At 36.8% G+C, this 15,882-nt stretch overlaps 2 protein-coding genes across 7 annotated transcripts; both read right to left on the bottom strand.

Annotated features, from left to right (window-relative positions):
- Positions 1–1,342: 1,342 nt before the first annotated feature.
- On the bottom strand, positions 1,343–6,950 carry LOC137953205 (nuclear transport factor 2-like). 3 transcript variants are annotated; one of them, XM_068800481.1, is made up of 10 exons: positions 6,818–6,950; positions 5,407–5,488; positions 4,968–5,105; positions 4,517–4,820; positions 4,157–4,386; positions 3,414–3,687; positions 3,094–3,215; positions 2,888–2,953; positions 2,207–2,273; positions 1,343–2,123 (listed from the first exon to the last, which is right to left on the bottom strand). In XM_068800481.1, exons 2-10 carry the CDS (start codon positions 5,452–5,454, stop codon positions 1,861–1,863), a joined length of 1,512 nt encoding a protein of 503 aa, XP_068656582.1. In that variant the 5' UTR covers positions 5,455–5,488; positions 6,818–6,950; the 3' UTR covers positions 1,343–1,860. The 3 variants fall into 3 exon arrangements, with proteins under 3 accessions (XP_068656582.1, XP_068656583.1, XP_068656584.1); XM_068800482.1 differs by having other exon boundaries at positions 6,825–6,950; XM_068800483.1 differs by having other exon boundaries at positions 1,391–2,123; positions 2,888–2,950.
- Positions 6,951–10,499: 3,549 nt separating this feature from the next.
- Positions 10,500–15,790, bottom strand: LOC137953863 (uncharacterized). 4 transcript variants are annotated; one of them, XM_068801399.1, is made up of 6 exons: positions 15,602–15,790; positions 14,530–14,594; positions 14,377–14,448; positions 12,990–13,302; positions 11,562–11,718; positions 10,500–10,948 (listed from the first exon to the last, which is right to left on the bottom strand). In XM_068801399.1, the coding sequence occupies exons 4-6, from the start codon at positions 13,161–13,163 to the stop codon at positions 10,812–10,814; spliced, it is 468 nt and encodes a 155-aa protein (XP_068657500.1). In that variant the 5' UTR covers positions 13,164–13,302; positions 14,377–14,448; positions 14,530–14,594; positions 15,602–15,790; the 3' UTR covers positions 10,500–10,811. The 4 variants fall into 4 exon arrangements, with proteins under 4 accessions (XP_068657500.1, XP_068657499.1, XP_068657501.1 ...); XM_068801398.1 differs by lacking the exon at positions 14,530–14,594; XM_068801400.1 differs by lacking the exon at positions 14,530–14,594 and having other exon boundaries at positions 14,405–14,448.
- Positions 15,791–15,882: the final 92 nt, after the last annotated feature.

The following is a 15,882-nucleotide window of genomic DNA, read 5'->3' as shown; positions in this document are numbered from 1 at the left end:
ATTAATATCTCTACTGCTGGCATAAAACTCCATAAACTTAGTTTTCTGGTCCTTTTGTTATTAACAGTAATAGTCTTTTAGTGATAAGCTGGGTGAGATTTGATTAAAATCAGGTGGCAATTGATGACATGGTAATGGACAGTTAAGTGCTAGCATACTCCTCAATTCACAAATCACATTTTAGACAAATTAGCAGAGGAGCAAATCATCAAAACTTCTTTGTGCATGGTCCCTCAATTCCTCCTAATTGCACATTTCTATATGACTGATGCCTGCACAGGGGTTATCTTGTTGCATTGATTTTCTATTGAAAGAAATTTCATCATTTTCACATGAAAAAATCAAAATCATGACATTGTGCCCAACGTTTGATGTAGGTAAATCACATGGTCTGTTTTTCTAAAATCATTTCTAACTTCGGTATGATTTCTCTGTCAAATGAGTTAAATATGCAATGTCTTGAAAAACCATCCACATATACGAAAAGCTGAGCCCTGAACAGAGATAGCTACCAAATTACACCATATGGTTCTGGTGAACATATCTTCAAAGTCATTTTCGTCTAAAATTAACTTCCATGTCAAGCAAAAGCACAGAAGACCTAAAATAATCCTGATGATATAGGGCATTCAAATACCATGCGAGTCCAGTCTTCTATATCCTGGTAACACTCAAGGTTTAAAGATTATTTAGTGATTTGACGAACAGACACCATTTCTTCACTTTAGAGAAATGCTCTTTCGCTTCGAAGCTACAAGTCTAAAACCAACAAAAAAAAGGTAAACAAAACAAAGTAGATTTTTCACATCTCCTCTAAAGCAACGTTAACACAATAGATAAAACGATCATAACAGCAGTGCGACAGACAAGTGTATCAATTTCAAAACAAGCAGTCCAGATGAAAAACATAATGAGGCAAATATCGGTAACTTAAATCAAATCTAGACATAGAAAGGAACCCATCAAAATCGAAAGAAGGGAAGCTTAATAAGAGAAAAAAAAACCCGCCAAAAAGGTATCTGCAACTCTAAGAAGATTGGGAGCTTACCATATACTGGTTCCATTGCTCGTCATCTATAGATGAGTAAGTTTCCTTCAATTTCTGCCAAGACGCCGTAACCGAATTCGCCATGGTTTCGTAGCCTCAACACTGACGCGACTCGCTGCTAGGGTTTTGGGTTTTGGCTCCTGCGGTTCTGTGCCGCATCCCTTCGCTTTTCTCGGTTGAACTAAAGGTTGTAGTCAATATTATCACTAAGATCGAATTTACAATGCTTTTAAAGTTACAATTTGAGATCGTCTCAAATTCTCTATACTCTTCTTATCTTTATCTCTATTACTTCAAATCATAAGCTGACACAAGGATTATCAAATTTCAAAAATCCCAGTAATATAGCTCCATTAGTTTGAAAGGTGGATCTCTCAACATAATGGAAATGTACCAATGGTGACTGCCAATAGCTCCAGCTTCACATATTACACCTGCCAGACCTCAATAGTGTTGTTGCTTCCAAAGCAGCCATTGGAGATGATTAAAAAGAAGCCAATCTGTGGCAGAAACACTCGGTGAAGTATGAAAAATAATGGATGTTCTTTTCTGTAAGTAAGAACTATTGATTCTCTAAAAAATTACATCAAAGATCTCGCAGGTGTTCTTTAATCATCCTCTTCAAGGTTTGGCATATCCCATCCTAAATCCCAGAGTTAATAACATTACCATATATGAGACATTCAACTTAGCAGAAAATTTGAAGACAAAAAAAGAAGAGTGAAAAGAAAATCCAAAATTACTATGAACCTCTCTCGCTTCCTAACTTCAAACCAGTCAAAAAAATGAATCCGACATTGACGATCTCTGCCTCATGCAGGACCAGTGTTATTGTTTGAACCCCCACTAGAGCGAGCTGCACCACCTCTGCCATTTTGGTCAACACGTTGATATCCCTCACGGTGAGACGGCCCCCTCCCACGGCTTCCATAATCACTTCCTCGTGTCCCGTAATCACTGCGACCGAAAGACCCACGTCCACTGAAGATGGTGCGGCCTCTAAAACTGTCACTTCGGAAACCACCGCTACTAGCTCCTCTTCCCGAGGAGAACGGCCCTCTTCCACCACCACTACCTGTAATGAAAGAAATCTGGTTTAAAGTAATTGTAAACAAAATGGAAGCAGTTAAAAACATGACACTGAAACATTTTACTTACCTCCTCGAGAAGTAGCTCTTTTTTCTTCGACATAAGCTTGTTTTCCCCCAATAATGATAGGCGAAGCCTGAATTATGGGAAAAAAATACACCATAATTGAAATGAGGCAAAGATTCATAAGATAGTCACCAGCTCCCAAAAGATTAATGGAAATAAGTATTTGGAAATCTACACGGTGAGGAGATAGAAAACAGCACAGATTAGCTATTAGCAAGCGACAGAGCATCTCCAACCTCAGGAAACCCAAGAAAAAAAAAACTTCCTACTTAATTAGACATTAAATGTTACACTCGCATTTTGGTAAATCTCAGGGGATTAAAAAAACCCACAAGATAAGCTATTTTTTTTCAAACTAAATAAGCAATTCGGATGTAAGCAGCTTCTCAAATCTTTTCATATTCAAAGCTCACCCACTTGTATCATTTTGTTGTTTCCAAAATTCATAGCGCAACAAATCCCAAAATGAAAATAAAAACAGAATCATCTACTTTTCTACTTGAGTACGACATTTATCTCCAAACTCCCATTGACTGCCAAAAGCAACAATTGTTGAGGAATACTAGATGACTATTTATTTGCAATTCTTTAGCCAGTCCTTATTAGATGAGGATTTGCAGCAAATAGATTTCAGTTAGCCAAACAAAATATGAAAAAGCAAGAGACTTCAGAAAGATCCAGTACCTCAATCGCACTACGCACAGAACTTGATGACTCAAACTCAACAAAGCCAAAACAGAAACCTTGCTGCTTCACATGCCAGAGAAAGTAGACAGAAACATAAGCAGGATGGATAAGAAGTCAAAGAGATACTTGCAAACAACATAAAAAACTAATAAATAAATGACAAAAAATACGGCCAAGAAAATTTAGCAAAGCACCAAACCAACCTTATTACTTCTGACTTGAACACCACCAAGCTTAATACGCCCAAATTTCTTGAATTCCTCTTCTAGTTGGGAATCTAGTATGTTCAATGGCAAACTCCGTATGTAAATAGAGTGGGACTCAGCTGTAAGACAAAAAATAAAGTCACACAGGTCAAAGGTAAAAAAACCAATCTCACACATCACAACAAGATCCATGCAATGTTTTGTTAAAAAAATTGGATCAGATGCTCCTGTTTATAATAAGCAGGAGGACCCACTACAACATATGGTGAGCCCATATGGTTTGCATACAAGATAACAGAAAACCCAAAGCCACAAACCTTCCTCAAGATGAGTACTGCTTTCAGGAATATTATTAGCAGTGGGAGCCAGAGAAGGAGCCGGAGTAGGAACCAGAGCTGGAGCTGGAGCTGGAGCTGGAGCCGGAGCCGGAGCCGGAGCAGGAGCTGGAGCTGGAGCTGGAGCTGGAGCAGGAGCTGGAGCAGGAGCAGGAGTTGCAAGGGGTTGCTTTTCTACAGTGGCAGGAGCAGCCCTTACTGTACTAGTAGAAATATTCACTGGGGTGTAAGCTTTACTCTCCTTCATGACTTTCACCTATTCCCATAAAATTTCTTCAGTAGGCACAGTGAGAAATGCATACACAAACAATGGTAGAGCATTTAATAGAAGAGAATCCACATGAACAACATGAACAACATGGACTGCCATGGAAATCACGCATAAGCCACAATCTAGAATAAGCAGTGGAATGGCCAGAGACAAGTCTTTAATCATTGGAAACGCACAAAATATACCCAGCCTTGACACACAAACAATGCCAACTGAATTCTTATAGTTGTCCAGCATCCAATAGAATTCCTCAAGAAAATTAAGCCATTGACAACTTCTAGATTCGCCAACACATTTGAAAGGCAGTCTAAACATCACCTTGTTATGGCTCAAAACATTTTTGCAACAGCAACATGCAGGCGGGGAAATTGTATCCCATGTTAAATAAACTCAGGTCTGCTTTCTTAGAATACCTAGAATGTAAAACAGAAACCTCAATTAATAAATCACTCACAATTGATGCATATGACTTCTTTGGAGCATCCTCTGGGGCCAAAGCTGTTGTCTCCACAACTGGGTGAACTTCATGTGGACTTGAAGGAGCAGCAGGCTCTAAGTCCTCTTCAACAGCTGAAGTTTCTTCTGACTGGTTCCCACATACCTCTCCATTTTTGACTTCTTCCTCAGAAACAGAAGGGGTGGCCTCCACCACAGGTACATGGTGATCTGGAGGCGGCGCAGTCTCTGAAAATGACAGAACAATAAATTTGAAACTTTTGGTAAAGAAATAAAGCACTCTTTTTTCTTTACAAAGAGATCAAATTTGGAAATAGTTCAAGTCCAAACAAGAAACAAGGATATAAAAAACTTTTACCTTGATCGGGAGTAATGGGAGCTCCAGGACCATCCACACTGACATTATTAGCTATCAAAGAGCTGTTCTCCAACAGCTCATCCTCATCCACATATCTAAAAATGTCATTCAGGACAAAATAACCTGTATCTTGTGGGGCTAAAAAAAAAGACTGGATAAATTTTCTTCTCACTTCATCAATTGCCATATGCCAACCAGTTACTAGGACAATTACTCCACCTTGGTGGGAATCCTGGGCATCAACAGTCCTTAACTCAACCTTAAAATCCTTAAAATTTAAGGATAAAATCTTGTCATTGATGGCCTGCAACCAAGATGACACCCAAAATATAATTTATTCAGCACATCTTATTTGTTTATTCAACTTGAATCGACACCTTATGAATAACCGAAGTACTATGCAGTAATAAAATTTCAAATTTACTAATGTTCTCTAATCACAGAGACGTACTTCTGTGGTTGTTACAGAAGTCATATCGCCATTTGGTCCAGGATGGCTCAGCACACTCTGTTCCTGATAGAACCTGTACACCGACTCAGGTGATTCATGAAGAATGGTATAGTACTGCTCGACAAATGCACTTGCAACCTGAAAATCAGTAAAAGAGCAATCAGATACCCCCCCCCCCCCCCCCCCCAAAACTATACTTATTAAAGTGATGATAAACAAAGTACGGTTTCAATAATAATAATAATAATAATTATTTTAATAATAAATACTAATTGTTAATTAAATAACCATTTCTGTTATAAAATATTAAATATTCAAACTACTGTTAATATTACTTATATTGTAATCAACATCATCATCCCCATTCAAAAACCTACAGTTATAATGTTTATGGCAGGAGACTAACAAATGCCCCCAAACAAATCTAAAGACAACGTACCACTTGAGCAGTAGGCGCTGGAACAGAAGACCCAGTCTGTGATGCCATCTTGCAGTAAAACTGCCACTATGCGTTTCCAAACCTGAATTTTTACAATAAGAAGAGGAACATGAATTACATGCACCTTTTCAAACATCGGGAAGGAGAAATGTAACATGGAAATATATGCAACTTGAACATCCAAACACAATTCAGAAAGTTGAATATAGAGCTAGCGCATGCAGGAATACGAGCTAAAAAAAAAAAATCACGAAGGAGCAAGAATTACAAGAATACTCTATCAACCTAGTAGAAACTAGAACCAAAAATTCAACAAAACCAACGCATAAGAAAGTCAATAATTTCTATGGAATTTGGACAAAAACAAAGCAAACAGGGTCTGTTCCAAAATAAATAGCCAAAGGAGGAGTTCTAATGGAGCCATTGAAGTGAAATTAGTTCCAATAATGGGTTAGAAAAGAGCATTAACAGTCCAAAACTACACATGACCAGAATAAAACCATAACAAATTGGATGCCAAAGATAAAGAGTAAAAGCAAGCAAAAAGAAAATACAGAGGGGGAAAAGGAAGCAAAGAAGCTCAAGCGAGAGTGTCCTTAGAAAGTAGAAGTGTAGACATGAAAAGGAAGTATAGTGAGTCCTGTAATGCTACAAAACAGAGAAGAAGGGCATGACACTCGGATTATTCCCCAACCTGAGATATCTAAGAGGGGTAAAATGTTTTAAAAACAAACGGCTTTGAAATAAATTTTACTTTAAAAAAAAAAAAAAAAAAAAAAGTATCTAAACACGATTCCAAAAATAATAGAGACAAAACCAAACTCAAAACCCTGGTCAAAGAAAACACGCCAAAAATCCCCAATCACGGGTTTCCCCGCAAGCTGGTAAAAAAGAGCCCAAGCCAAATAAGTCGTTCGAGAATCGAACAAAATCTAAACCTTAAAAATGAAGGGAAAAAAATAGAGTGCAGATCTAGACATATCAGAAAGTACCAGAAACACCGGTTAGAATCACAACTCAAAAGTCGCTCAAAACACAAAAAAGTAAGTGTAATCAATTAGAACTTGGAAACCACTTCACGCCAAATCCATAACGTTATTATGAATTCGCAGATCTTATAAAATTAGCAATTTTAGAAATCAAGCGCGACAACATAAAAAAAACCACCCTCCGCTCACTTCCTTCTAGCCAAAAAACACACTCCAACCCAAGCATAAACTAAAAATAGCCGAACAAAAGCCCATAGAAAATCAGAAACCCAAAACTCCCTATCCCCAAACGAATCAAATAAACTACGCGGGATCAAATATTAAGCGGCAAAACAAACACGACTCCGGTGATTGACCAATCGACCAACACTAGCGAATCTAACTGCATAAATGCAAGCAAGAAACCGAAAGAACGGGAAAACCTTGTACCGACGACGGCTGCGGATCTCCGCAAAGATCGATCTCCCACGGCGAAAGAGAGGCGCAGAGAGTGACGGGCACACTCTTTCGGGGAGCGCCCTGAAATATTAATGGGAGACTTGGAAGACAGAAGCGGACAAGCGAAAGGAAATTCCAATTTTTCGGAAACTAGAAATTTGTAGTTGCACAGTGGAACTGTTGGAGAGATCGTGATGGTGGGCCCACTTTTCGAAATGATCCTTTATCGACCGTTCTTTGCAGGTGGGCCCGGTAGTTTGTTTCACGTGGAAGTAAAGGTATTAGTCTGACTCAATTGCTCTCGGTGTACTTTTTTTTAATTTTCCGATCGACGGCTAGTGTTTCTTTCGGTGGGCCCCAGTGGTTCGCTTTCCGCAATGGAGCCGCCACCTCTTTAATCGGGTCTCACCACCCGATTAAAAATCAAAAGCAACCGCCGTGATCCCTACAATGCTGGGGAAACTCGGCCAAGTTTGGAGGTAACGAGTCAACTCACTGAGTTGACATAAACTACCAAAGGACAAGGAAGTATGCTTGCTAAGAAGATGTCCAATGCATGTAAGTCTAGGTATGATTTTTTGTTTTCAAGACTATCAAAGCATGTTTTATATGGATGAGTGAGAAAATCATAGGGGAGTATTTAAGTCGGAAACAATTTATATGAAGTAGATTAGCTCAAGAGCCATGAGTGCAAGTTTTTGAAAAAAAAAAAAAAAGTAAGAATAGTTTTTAGTACGGGTAGAGTCGAGTCTAGATACCTGGAGTTATTTGTAGTCCCCTTATTTCTTCTATTTTGCTTTCTAGAATAAGGTAATTAGAGTTGACACCATTCGTTTTTCAAGGTAGAGCAGAGTTGACTCTAGATACCAAGAGTCGACTCTACCCTGTTGTGAAAATAGACATTGTTTGTTGGAATAAATTGAGTGGAGTCGGTTTATCTAGAGTATATTCTAGTTATCATGGGAATTTTGGGTAACCTAGAGTTGATTGTAGTGGGAGAGAGGGACCTCTACCTCCAATGGTAAAAAAAAAAAATGGCTAGTTGCCATTTTTAACTATCGATTCACCCATTTCTAGAATGGGTAAGTAGCTCTTGATGGAAATCACTTTAGACATAAAAAAATTCATGAAACCCCACTTGTAAAACTTATATATCATTTAATAGAGCTTCGACTGTGTTTTTTCTGTACATTCTCATTGTAATTCTTATGAAGATCATTGTTTGCTTTCTCTCCACATTAAATATTAGTAAGTGGCTATTGGAGTTGTGCTCTTCATTTTGTAATTCTTTAATATTCAAATGGTTGGTTAGCATGTGCCATGATAACAAATGGGTCTTCCTTTGGGATTCTGTTGAGGTTCTTGATGAGCCTTTTTCTAATTTGGAAAGTGCTTTGTGCACTTTGTAGGTGTTTGTGACAACACATTTCAAAACCCCACAAGTTTTAATGGATTTCTCAAACAAGACTTTTCAAGCAAAGATAAGCACACTAGGGTACACTTCGATAACATTCTGTTGTTTCAAATAGTGTTATTATCTTCATTCTGTTCACTATGCCTTTGAATTAAGAAATTTTGTTTTTGTAACTTTTAGACACTCATTTATTTGCCTCCCGAGTGTTATCTAGGCCAACAAGGGCAGGTTCATTGGTTTAAGTCCTCGATCTCTCCCTTTTTATACCTTTAAATAGTATTTACACTCTTTCTTTTACCTATTACAAGGACCAGATGCAACACTAAGAGACATGAAACTATATGTTAGGTCCTATAAGAATTAACCTATAAATGGGGGGAGTAGGGCATAGGTTTTATCAAGATTTATGAGTAATTTTAAACTTTAACTCATACTCTATTAGCTAAGCACACTAACAATGCACAAATTTGTAACAAAACAATCAAATTACAAATGCTTAAGGATTTATAGTAGTTTACGACCCAAATTCAAGTAGCTCATCTATTTTCAGTTTTTTCACGTTTGAGTTAAATTACTATGTTCAGTATCCAAATAGCATTTATAGTAAAAAAACTCTTCTTCAATCTAAATTATAATACCTACCCACACTTGGGACTTATTATCTGCAACTAGATACACTCGCCATACCCTTGAAAGGGATTTTGAACTCTAAATTAGGTCACACAAGTTAATTGATTTAATTTTCAATGCAAGGATCGCTTGCTTTACAGTAGTAGTACAAGTATGCCTCTAATTAGGTTGATTCTACAATTAAGAGAGCAATAATGAGTATACACAATCCTAGGCGATTCTACTAAAGTAGTAGCACCTCAATAATTAAACTCAAATATGATTTCAAATTCAATACTCAATGAGATTAAAGCTCATTATCAAAGTTTTTTCTAAATACTGTTATGATATGCCTAATTAAAAGTCAACATTGAAACACTCACAACTAAAACATAAGTTGAACTTAAAAGCAATGACTTCAAAGTGTAATATTAGATTTCAACAAAGAAAACCTTAGGCATAGTCAAATGATTTCAAACTAGAGAGCAGAAGTACTTAGTTTTAAAAAAAAAAAAAAACTTATTTGAAAACCTCTAGTTTTGGCTTCTTTTCTTCAAATTGAATGCCACAAATATGTTTAAAGGCTCGAGGGAGCATGAGTGCACACTTACCCTCCATAACCAACCTTGGATAAATGATTTTGGGAGAGAAATACCTTAAATAGGTAAGGATCAACATTCGGATAACTAAAGGTTTTTATAAAAAAAATTGGCATTTTTCCTCTAGTAAAATCCAACCATATCAAAGGTAAGAAATTATAACAAAATGCTTAATATTATAAAATTTTAGAGAACTGCAAGGCCAAATGGAAGATTTGAATCTTCATATGCAATTATCTACTGATGGTCAATTCAAACAGTCTTCAATAATCACCTATTCATTATCTTTTAGTTGTTTGAGTAATGGGCTAAACAAATTCTCATAGAGACATTTTTTTTTCTAGTCTTTCAAATGATTGGTGTCTATCCATTTAAACAAAGCGTCCTATATCACATACTATGTTAAACTGAGGAATCTTCTGGTAGTTCGAACGCATACTTGAACAATTGCTTTGGAAGAGCATTTCTGCTTTTTTGAATCAGTCATTTGCATTGGTGTTGCCAATTGTTTAGACAAAGTGTCTTTTATCTTGATATGTTTTTCATTTTTTTTCAATTGGAATTTTGAATGGGTTGTTGAGCCAATTCTTGAACAAACCTTTAAATACTATAAAATTTTTATTAACTCAAATAATCATAGTTTAAATATTTGTTATCACCAAAATTAAGTTAATGAGGATTACAGTACCAAAACCGAGAAATAAATGACTAGAAGTGTTGTGTTTTAACTTTAATGCTTTTACTTTAGAACAATAGGTTTGTAGCCTCGGGTTTTTAGGCACTCTCTACTATTTCGATCATGTACGAAAATGCTATGTTCAAACACTGCCCCTTGATGTAACTTTTGCATCTCATTGTTGCACTAATTTAGTGTTTTACAACCAAGGCGAACTTGTAGGCCAAGTTGCCTATTCAGGCAGGAAGTTTGTGTGCTCAAGCATATACCTTATTACCTATAATCTTTAAACGTACAAATTTCAACCTTTTCACTTTCAAGATAAAAGGATAACATACGATGAAAAGCTCACACTCTACTGCCATAAGAGGATATCTTTGTTACAATCTTGTGCAATAAGCTTGTCACATCATTGTCTTGCTATGGGACATGTTAATACCAAAAAACTACATTTTCAAAGGAAAATCACCTTAGAATTCACATTCACTTTCTCTTTCTTTAGGTGATCTACTTTCCAAATGCACTAACCCTCTTTGTCTTTATATAATCTACCATTCATTCCTCGTGGGAATGGATATATTAAGAAGTCTAACTCTTATTGTATATACAAGCAAAAAAGGACCGGGTAAAAGCAACAATCATACAAATAAACCAGTGTTACAGATGCATACAGACGGGTCTTAATTATCCCCCGCCGGTGTTGAATTCCTTCCGCTTAGCGTCTGGATTATAGCTTCCAGCACCTTGATATCACTGTCTCTTTTTGCTATTTCCTCTTGTTTCATGCGCAACTCTTCCATGTGAAGCTTGAAAACATCTGCTAGGAGTTAATACATGAAATTTTCTTTTTCTTAGAAATCTATGCTGCAACACACACACACACAAAAAAAAACCTCTACAACTAATTTTCCATTTTTATTGAATATGAACACTTCAAAACTACTTGTGCAATAAGTTATGGAACTTGTCAATCACAATTAACTGCAGACTGTCTTGAACCATCTCAATAGATCTTGGTCAAGCCAATCCAAGCTTCTGAAACTGACCTCGTTTCATCACTACTGCCTTGGTTTGTCCTTTTTTGTCTTTCAGAAACTAGGGTTTGTACATCTTGACTAGACTCATTAAAGCGTATCTGAGTAAAATACTCAGTAGTTTCAGCTTTTTTAAATGCACATCAAGTATGAAGTACAAGATGCTAAGCAGAAGCATGCATCCAAAACTAAACTCAGTTCATCACCAACTTGGAGATCTCCCTTTCTTCAAAAATGGTTATTCTCATGTTGACTAATACAAATTACAGTATATTCTCATTCACTACCTCTTTGTTTTTGTCATTTTTCTTGTTTTCTGACCGCACATCAATGCACAAATATGCTAGATTACAAAATACAACCAGATTTTAATAAAAAGTTAAGCAGGGCACATACTTGTGGTGTTATTGAGCTCTCTAGTTACTTCAAGTGCATGCAACTCAGCAGTTTTTTGTGCAGCCTCAGCTTGCCTTTTTTCAGATCGAGCACGGGCTGCAGCTGTAATTGCTGCATCAAGCTCTCGTTCTAAAGTTGCTACTCTCTGTTCAAGTGCCTGAGCAAATCCAAATTGTTCAAACAAGTTCATGAAATGTTATTTACTATTACAGTAGCAAAATGTCGTCAATATCTAGTGTTTTTTTTTCCTGTTCTGTTTCAATGGAAACTGAAAAAAAAAAAAAAACCAACCATGCAGTGGTCCAGACCAACTTCTATCTATGAATTTCCAGATACTCAAATATGAATGAAATTCAAACTATTCAAAAAGTTATAATAAGTTCTGCACTATTCCAGCTCAATTCACACAATCATAAGATATGATTGAAATCTGGAAGCAATACCTGGGAAAGAATGGCCAAGTAAAACAGACCCCCTGCCCATGCTTAACGTATTGGGAAAGTCATAATTAAAAACATTATAAGACATCAAAAACAAGAGTTCTGCTGAATCCATCTATAGCATGGAATGCTTTTTTAATATCGTTGACCTTTTCTAACATGTGGAAAGCAAATTCTTCTTTTCTTTGGGAACATTGGGTATAATGCAAGCATTTCAACAATGTCCATTGCCCATCCCAAAATGACTAGCCAACTTAGGAAACCTCTTTCCCAACTAATAAACTCAAGATCCTTGTACTCACTAATCCATGTGGGACTATTCCTTAACACTATTAACATTGGATATACAACAGCATTCCATTTCAATGCTACTCCCCTTTTCTATTTATTTAATAATTTTTTGGACTAAGACACGTTAATCACTCCTTTCAAAAAATGTTATCTCAACAAATTTTGAGAGAATCTTCTCTCACAAATTCAAAATAGGTCATCTTGGGCCACTGGCCCTGCAGCGGCAGCCTTACTGCAACCTTCCCTGCCTCCTCCCAAAAAAAAAAAAAAAAAAACACAAAGAGGGGGAGAGGAACTGCCACCACTCCCTCTCCTCCTACTTTTCTAGCACCATAGGAGGAGGAGCCCCCCACGCTCCTCACTAATGGTGAAAAAGAGAGGAAGGGGGCAACTGTCTATGCTGTGTGTGAATTCCATTGCACAACAAATACCGGGTTGACCAGGCCTGTAAGCATTTGAACCATTTCAGAGTCTTGTAAAACTTTGACCCATAAGAGGGATCGGATCCAACTGAATCCAGATCAACCGGCCAATTTTGTCAGGGTTTTATAGTATGGATCCAAAATGATAAAGCAAAATGCATGAGAGCTTATGCAACCAAACCAACATAGTTGGGACAAGGCTCTGGTGATGTTCAAATTTTTTTCTCTTCCTGTTCAAAAACGAAAAAGACGGGCAAGGCTCTGATGATGAGTACCTTGATGGTTTTTGCCTGTTCAGAGGTGAGAGATGCCTTTGTAAATGTCTCCTCATCCACAAAAACTGCTTTTTTCAACAGTAGCTTCTGAAGAGATTCAAGATTGCTTCCCATCTCTGTTAAATTTGCAATGGCTGCTCCCCATCTCTCACTGCCTTTTCCACTTTCCTCCATATCTTCAGTGTACTTTCTAGAGTTGACAATTTGTGACACGTTACATCCACAAGATTTGATAGATACGAGTAAGGATATTCAAAATTGACTCTGTCTACAATGCATTCCCTCTCCAAAGCTGTCCCTCTATCAGGGGTTGCTGCAAACCAAAGTGATGTAAACGTTAAAAATAAAAACAAAAGTCATATATCAGAGTTCAGACTTCGGTGGCAGCTCTATATGACTGATATACCCAGAAAAAAAGTGAAGGTAAAGGTATTTGAAATGAAATAGTAGACATTTGAAACATCAAATTTGCTGTCAGACATTCCGAGAGAGATAAAAAAAACAAAAAACAAAAAAAAAGAAAAGAAAAAGAAAGAAACCAAGACTTCCCTCAGCTACAAGTTATAACTGATAAACTATCAGCAATGCATAAAGTGCAATTGTAACGTTTATAAATAATAATAATAATATAATACCTAATAACTTTGACGAAAAACTCATGAGCAAAGGATTTAGATGCAATCACCCAAGCTGTTAAAAATACAGGCATAAGAAACATCATGTATGGCTCTGCACCCAATAAAACCAACATAATTACACTCCCAGGGTAAGGACTATGCCTACATCTTTTGAGACTTGCGCCTGTTGCCATATATGCACTAATAACATACACCATACTTGTTTCTTTTTTTTTTTTTTATGAAAATGATGAAGCTCATATTCAGAATATACTCAGGTTCATCTGCTTGATTTAACAAGGTCATTTTAAGAGTCCCTAAAGTTAAATATCAAGGTTCACAACAAACCCACAATCATTATTTGAACTGCAGAAAAATCACTCCCACTGACCAAGACTTTCCAGTACCTCTTTAGAACAATAGCACCAGCCATTTCTACCAACAGACAGCAAAAGAAGATCCAGTGACACTCAATAGAATATAATTGAAGATCATATTAATGAGCACATTTAAAGGAGAAACTCATTATAGGCATTTAACTAAATGATAGAACTGAAAAGGCTTAAGGCTCATATATAGAAAAAATGACCAGTTTATCATAGCAAGACTCCTTAAAAATTATTGTTGGGTCCTGGCCGTGACAACTAAAAGGTGACATTCCCCTATCTGTTACGACACAAAGCAAGACTAGTGTTCTGCTACATGTAGAGGTAAGTGGCATGTAGATTGATCAAGAGAGTAACAGCAGCATCTAATATTTGAACTCTTACTCCAATCAGAAAGTTAGATACAGTACACCTTCAGCTCAGCCCATATGAGGTCCACGTCCAGTTCCTAATCCCCTAGAAAATAGAAAAGGAACATCAAATAAAACTAAGAATATTTGTAAAGCTTCCTAACAGTACAAATCGGAGATGCATTACCACTGAAGGAAGAAAACTTCAAGCTACTAGTAGCAAAAATATCAGCTGTCCGAGATCAGCTCCAACTAGTCAAGATACAGAAAATTAAATTGAATTTCCAGAATACTATACTCACCATCAATGTACAAGCTAAGAAACCACTAAAAAATGTTTCACTTGAGAAGAAAAACTTCAATCTTCTAGGAGCATAAACATCTGCTACCCAAAGTCATCCCTAAACAGTTAGCATGCAAACAGACAGAACGATGTTCTGAATATCATCCCTACCTTCAATCTCCAAGCTAAGGAACCACTATAAGTGTTTCATTTGAGAAGGAAACCTTGAATAAACCAAATTGGAGAACAATCATAAAATTACTTATACCAATTTCATTGCTCAACATTTCATTACTCTCTTTCAGAGATTGAAAAGATATCAAAGACAATCACCCTTGAAAATAACAGTATATGTCCTTCCAATTCTTTCAAAGGAATGTCCTCTACTTCATAATATATGATACTACAAGTTGAATTCACAAGCAAAACATGTTGCAGGTTATGTTAGAAGCATAGGAAAAGAAAAGCATGACAAACAAATTGGTAAAGAAACTTGATTGTAGTGAAACAGCATGTCTGATAGATGCTCTCCACGACCCAATACTTAATTACTTGATGCTTAGGTACTAAGATAAATATACAACTGTCTCCACAACATCAAAATAAGTGAAAAGCTTCCACCTCTTATAAAAGATCTAAGTAATCAATTAGAAAAAAGGTTTACAGCCTTCCATGACGGCAAACCTTTTAACCATTCCAATGAAAGACCTGTAAGAGAAAAACAACATCTGAAAGGAAAAATTGGAAATAAATACAGCTCTCTACAAAAATCATCTTCCATTGGGTATCTTCAGAGAACGAAAACGGACGACTCATATCGAAAATCCAACAAAGAACATGAATATAGGCAACGGTCCTAAGCATCCATATACATCCAGAAATGAATTACTGATGCGGCCACTGTCAGTTATCTCGTTCAAAGATAATTCCCAAACAAAAAAATCAGGTCCTCAAAAGCCAAAAAAAAAAAACTTACGGTGCGAATAATCCGTCTGAGAAACTTTGATTTCTTCTAGTAATTCACCCCTACAATCAGAAATCAACTGGAGAAAATCGTCTGGAATCCGGACAATAGACAAGAAGATGACCAATCGAGGAACACGTCCGAATCGGAGAGAAAGTAGTCAACTGGATTAGCGAGACGGATCGTTTTTTTCTCCGTAGTGGTAACTTTGTAATTAGTGAGGAAAGCGGGAGTTGTTGCCTCATTAACTTATTCTTCCTTGGTCCCAGCAAAAACGGCGATATAAAAATTAA

The sequence above is a fragment of the Aristolochia californica genome, unplaced genomic scaffold, assembly GCF_029961685.1.
Source record: "Aristolochia californica isolate CCGP_79_NKW_82.1479 unplaced genomic scaffold, dmAriCali1.0.hap1 SCAF_16, whole genome shotgun sequence".
Lineage (NCBI taxonomy): Eukaryota > Viridiplantae > Streptophyta > Magnoliopsida > Piperales > Aristolochiaceae > Aristolochia > Aristolochia californica.
The sequence above is the reverse complement of the archived record's forward strand: the minus strand, read 5'-3'. Positions and strand labels throughout refer to the sequence as shown.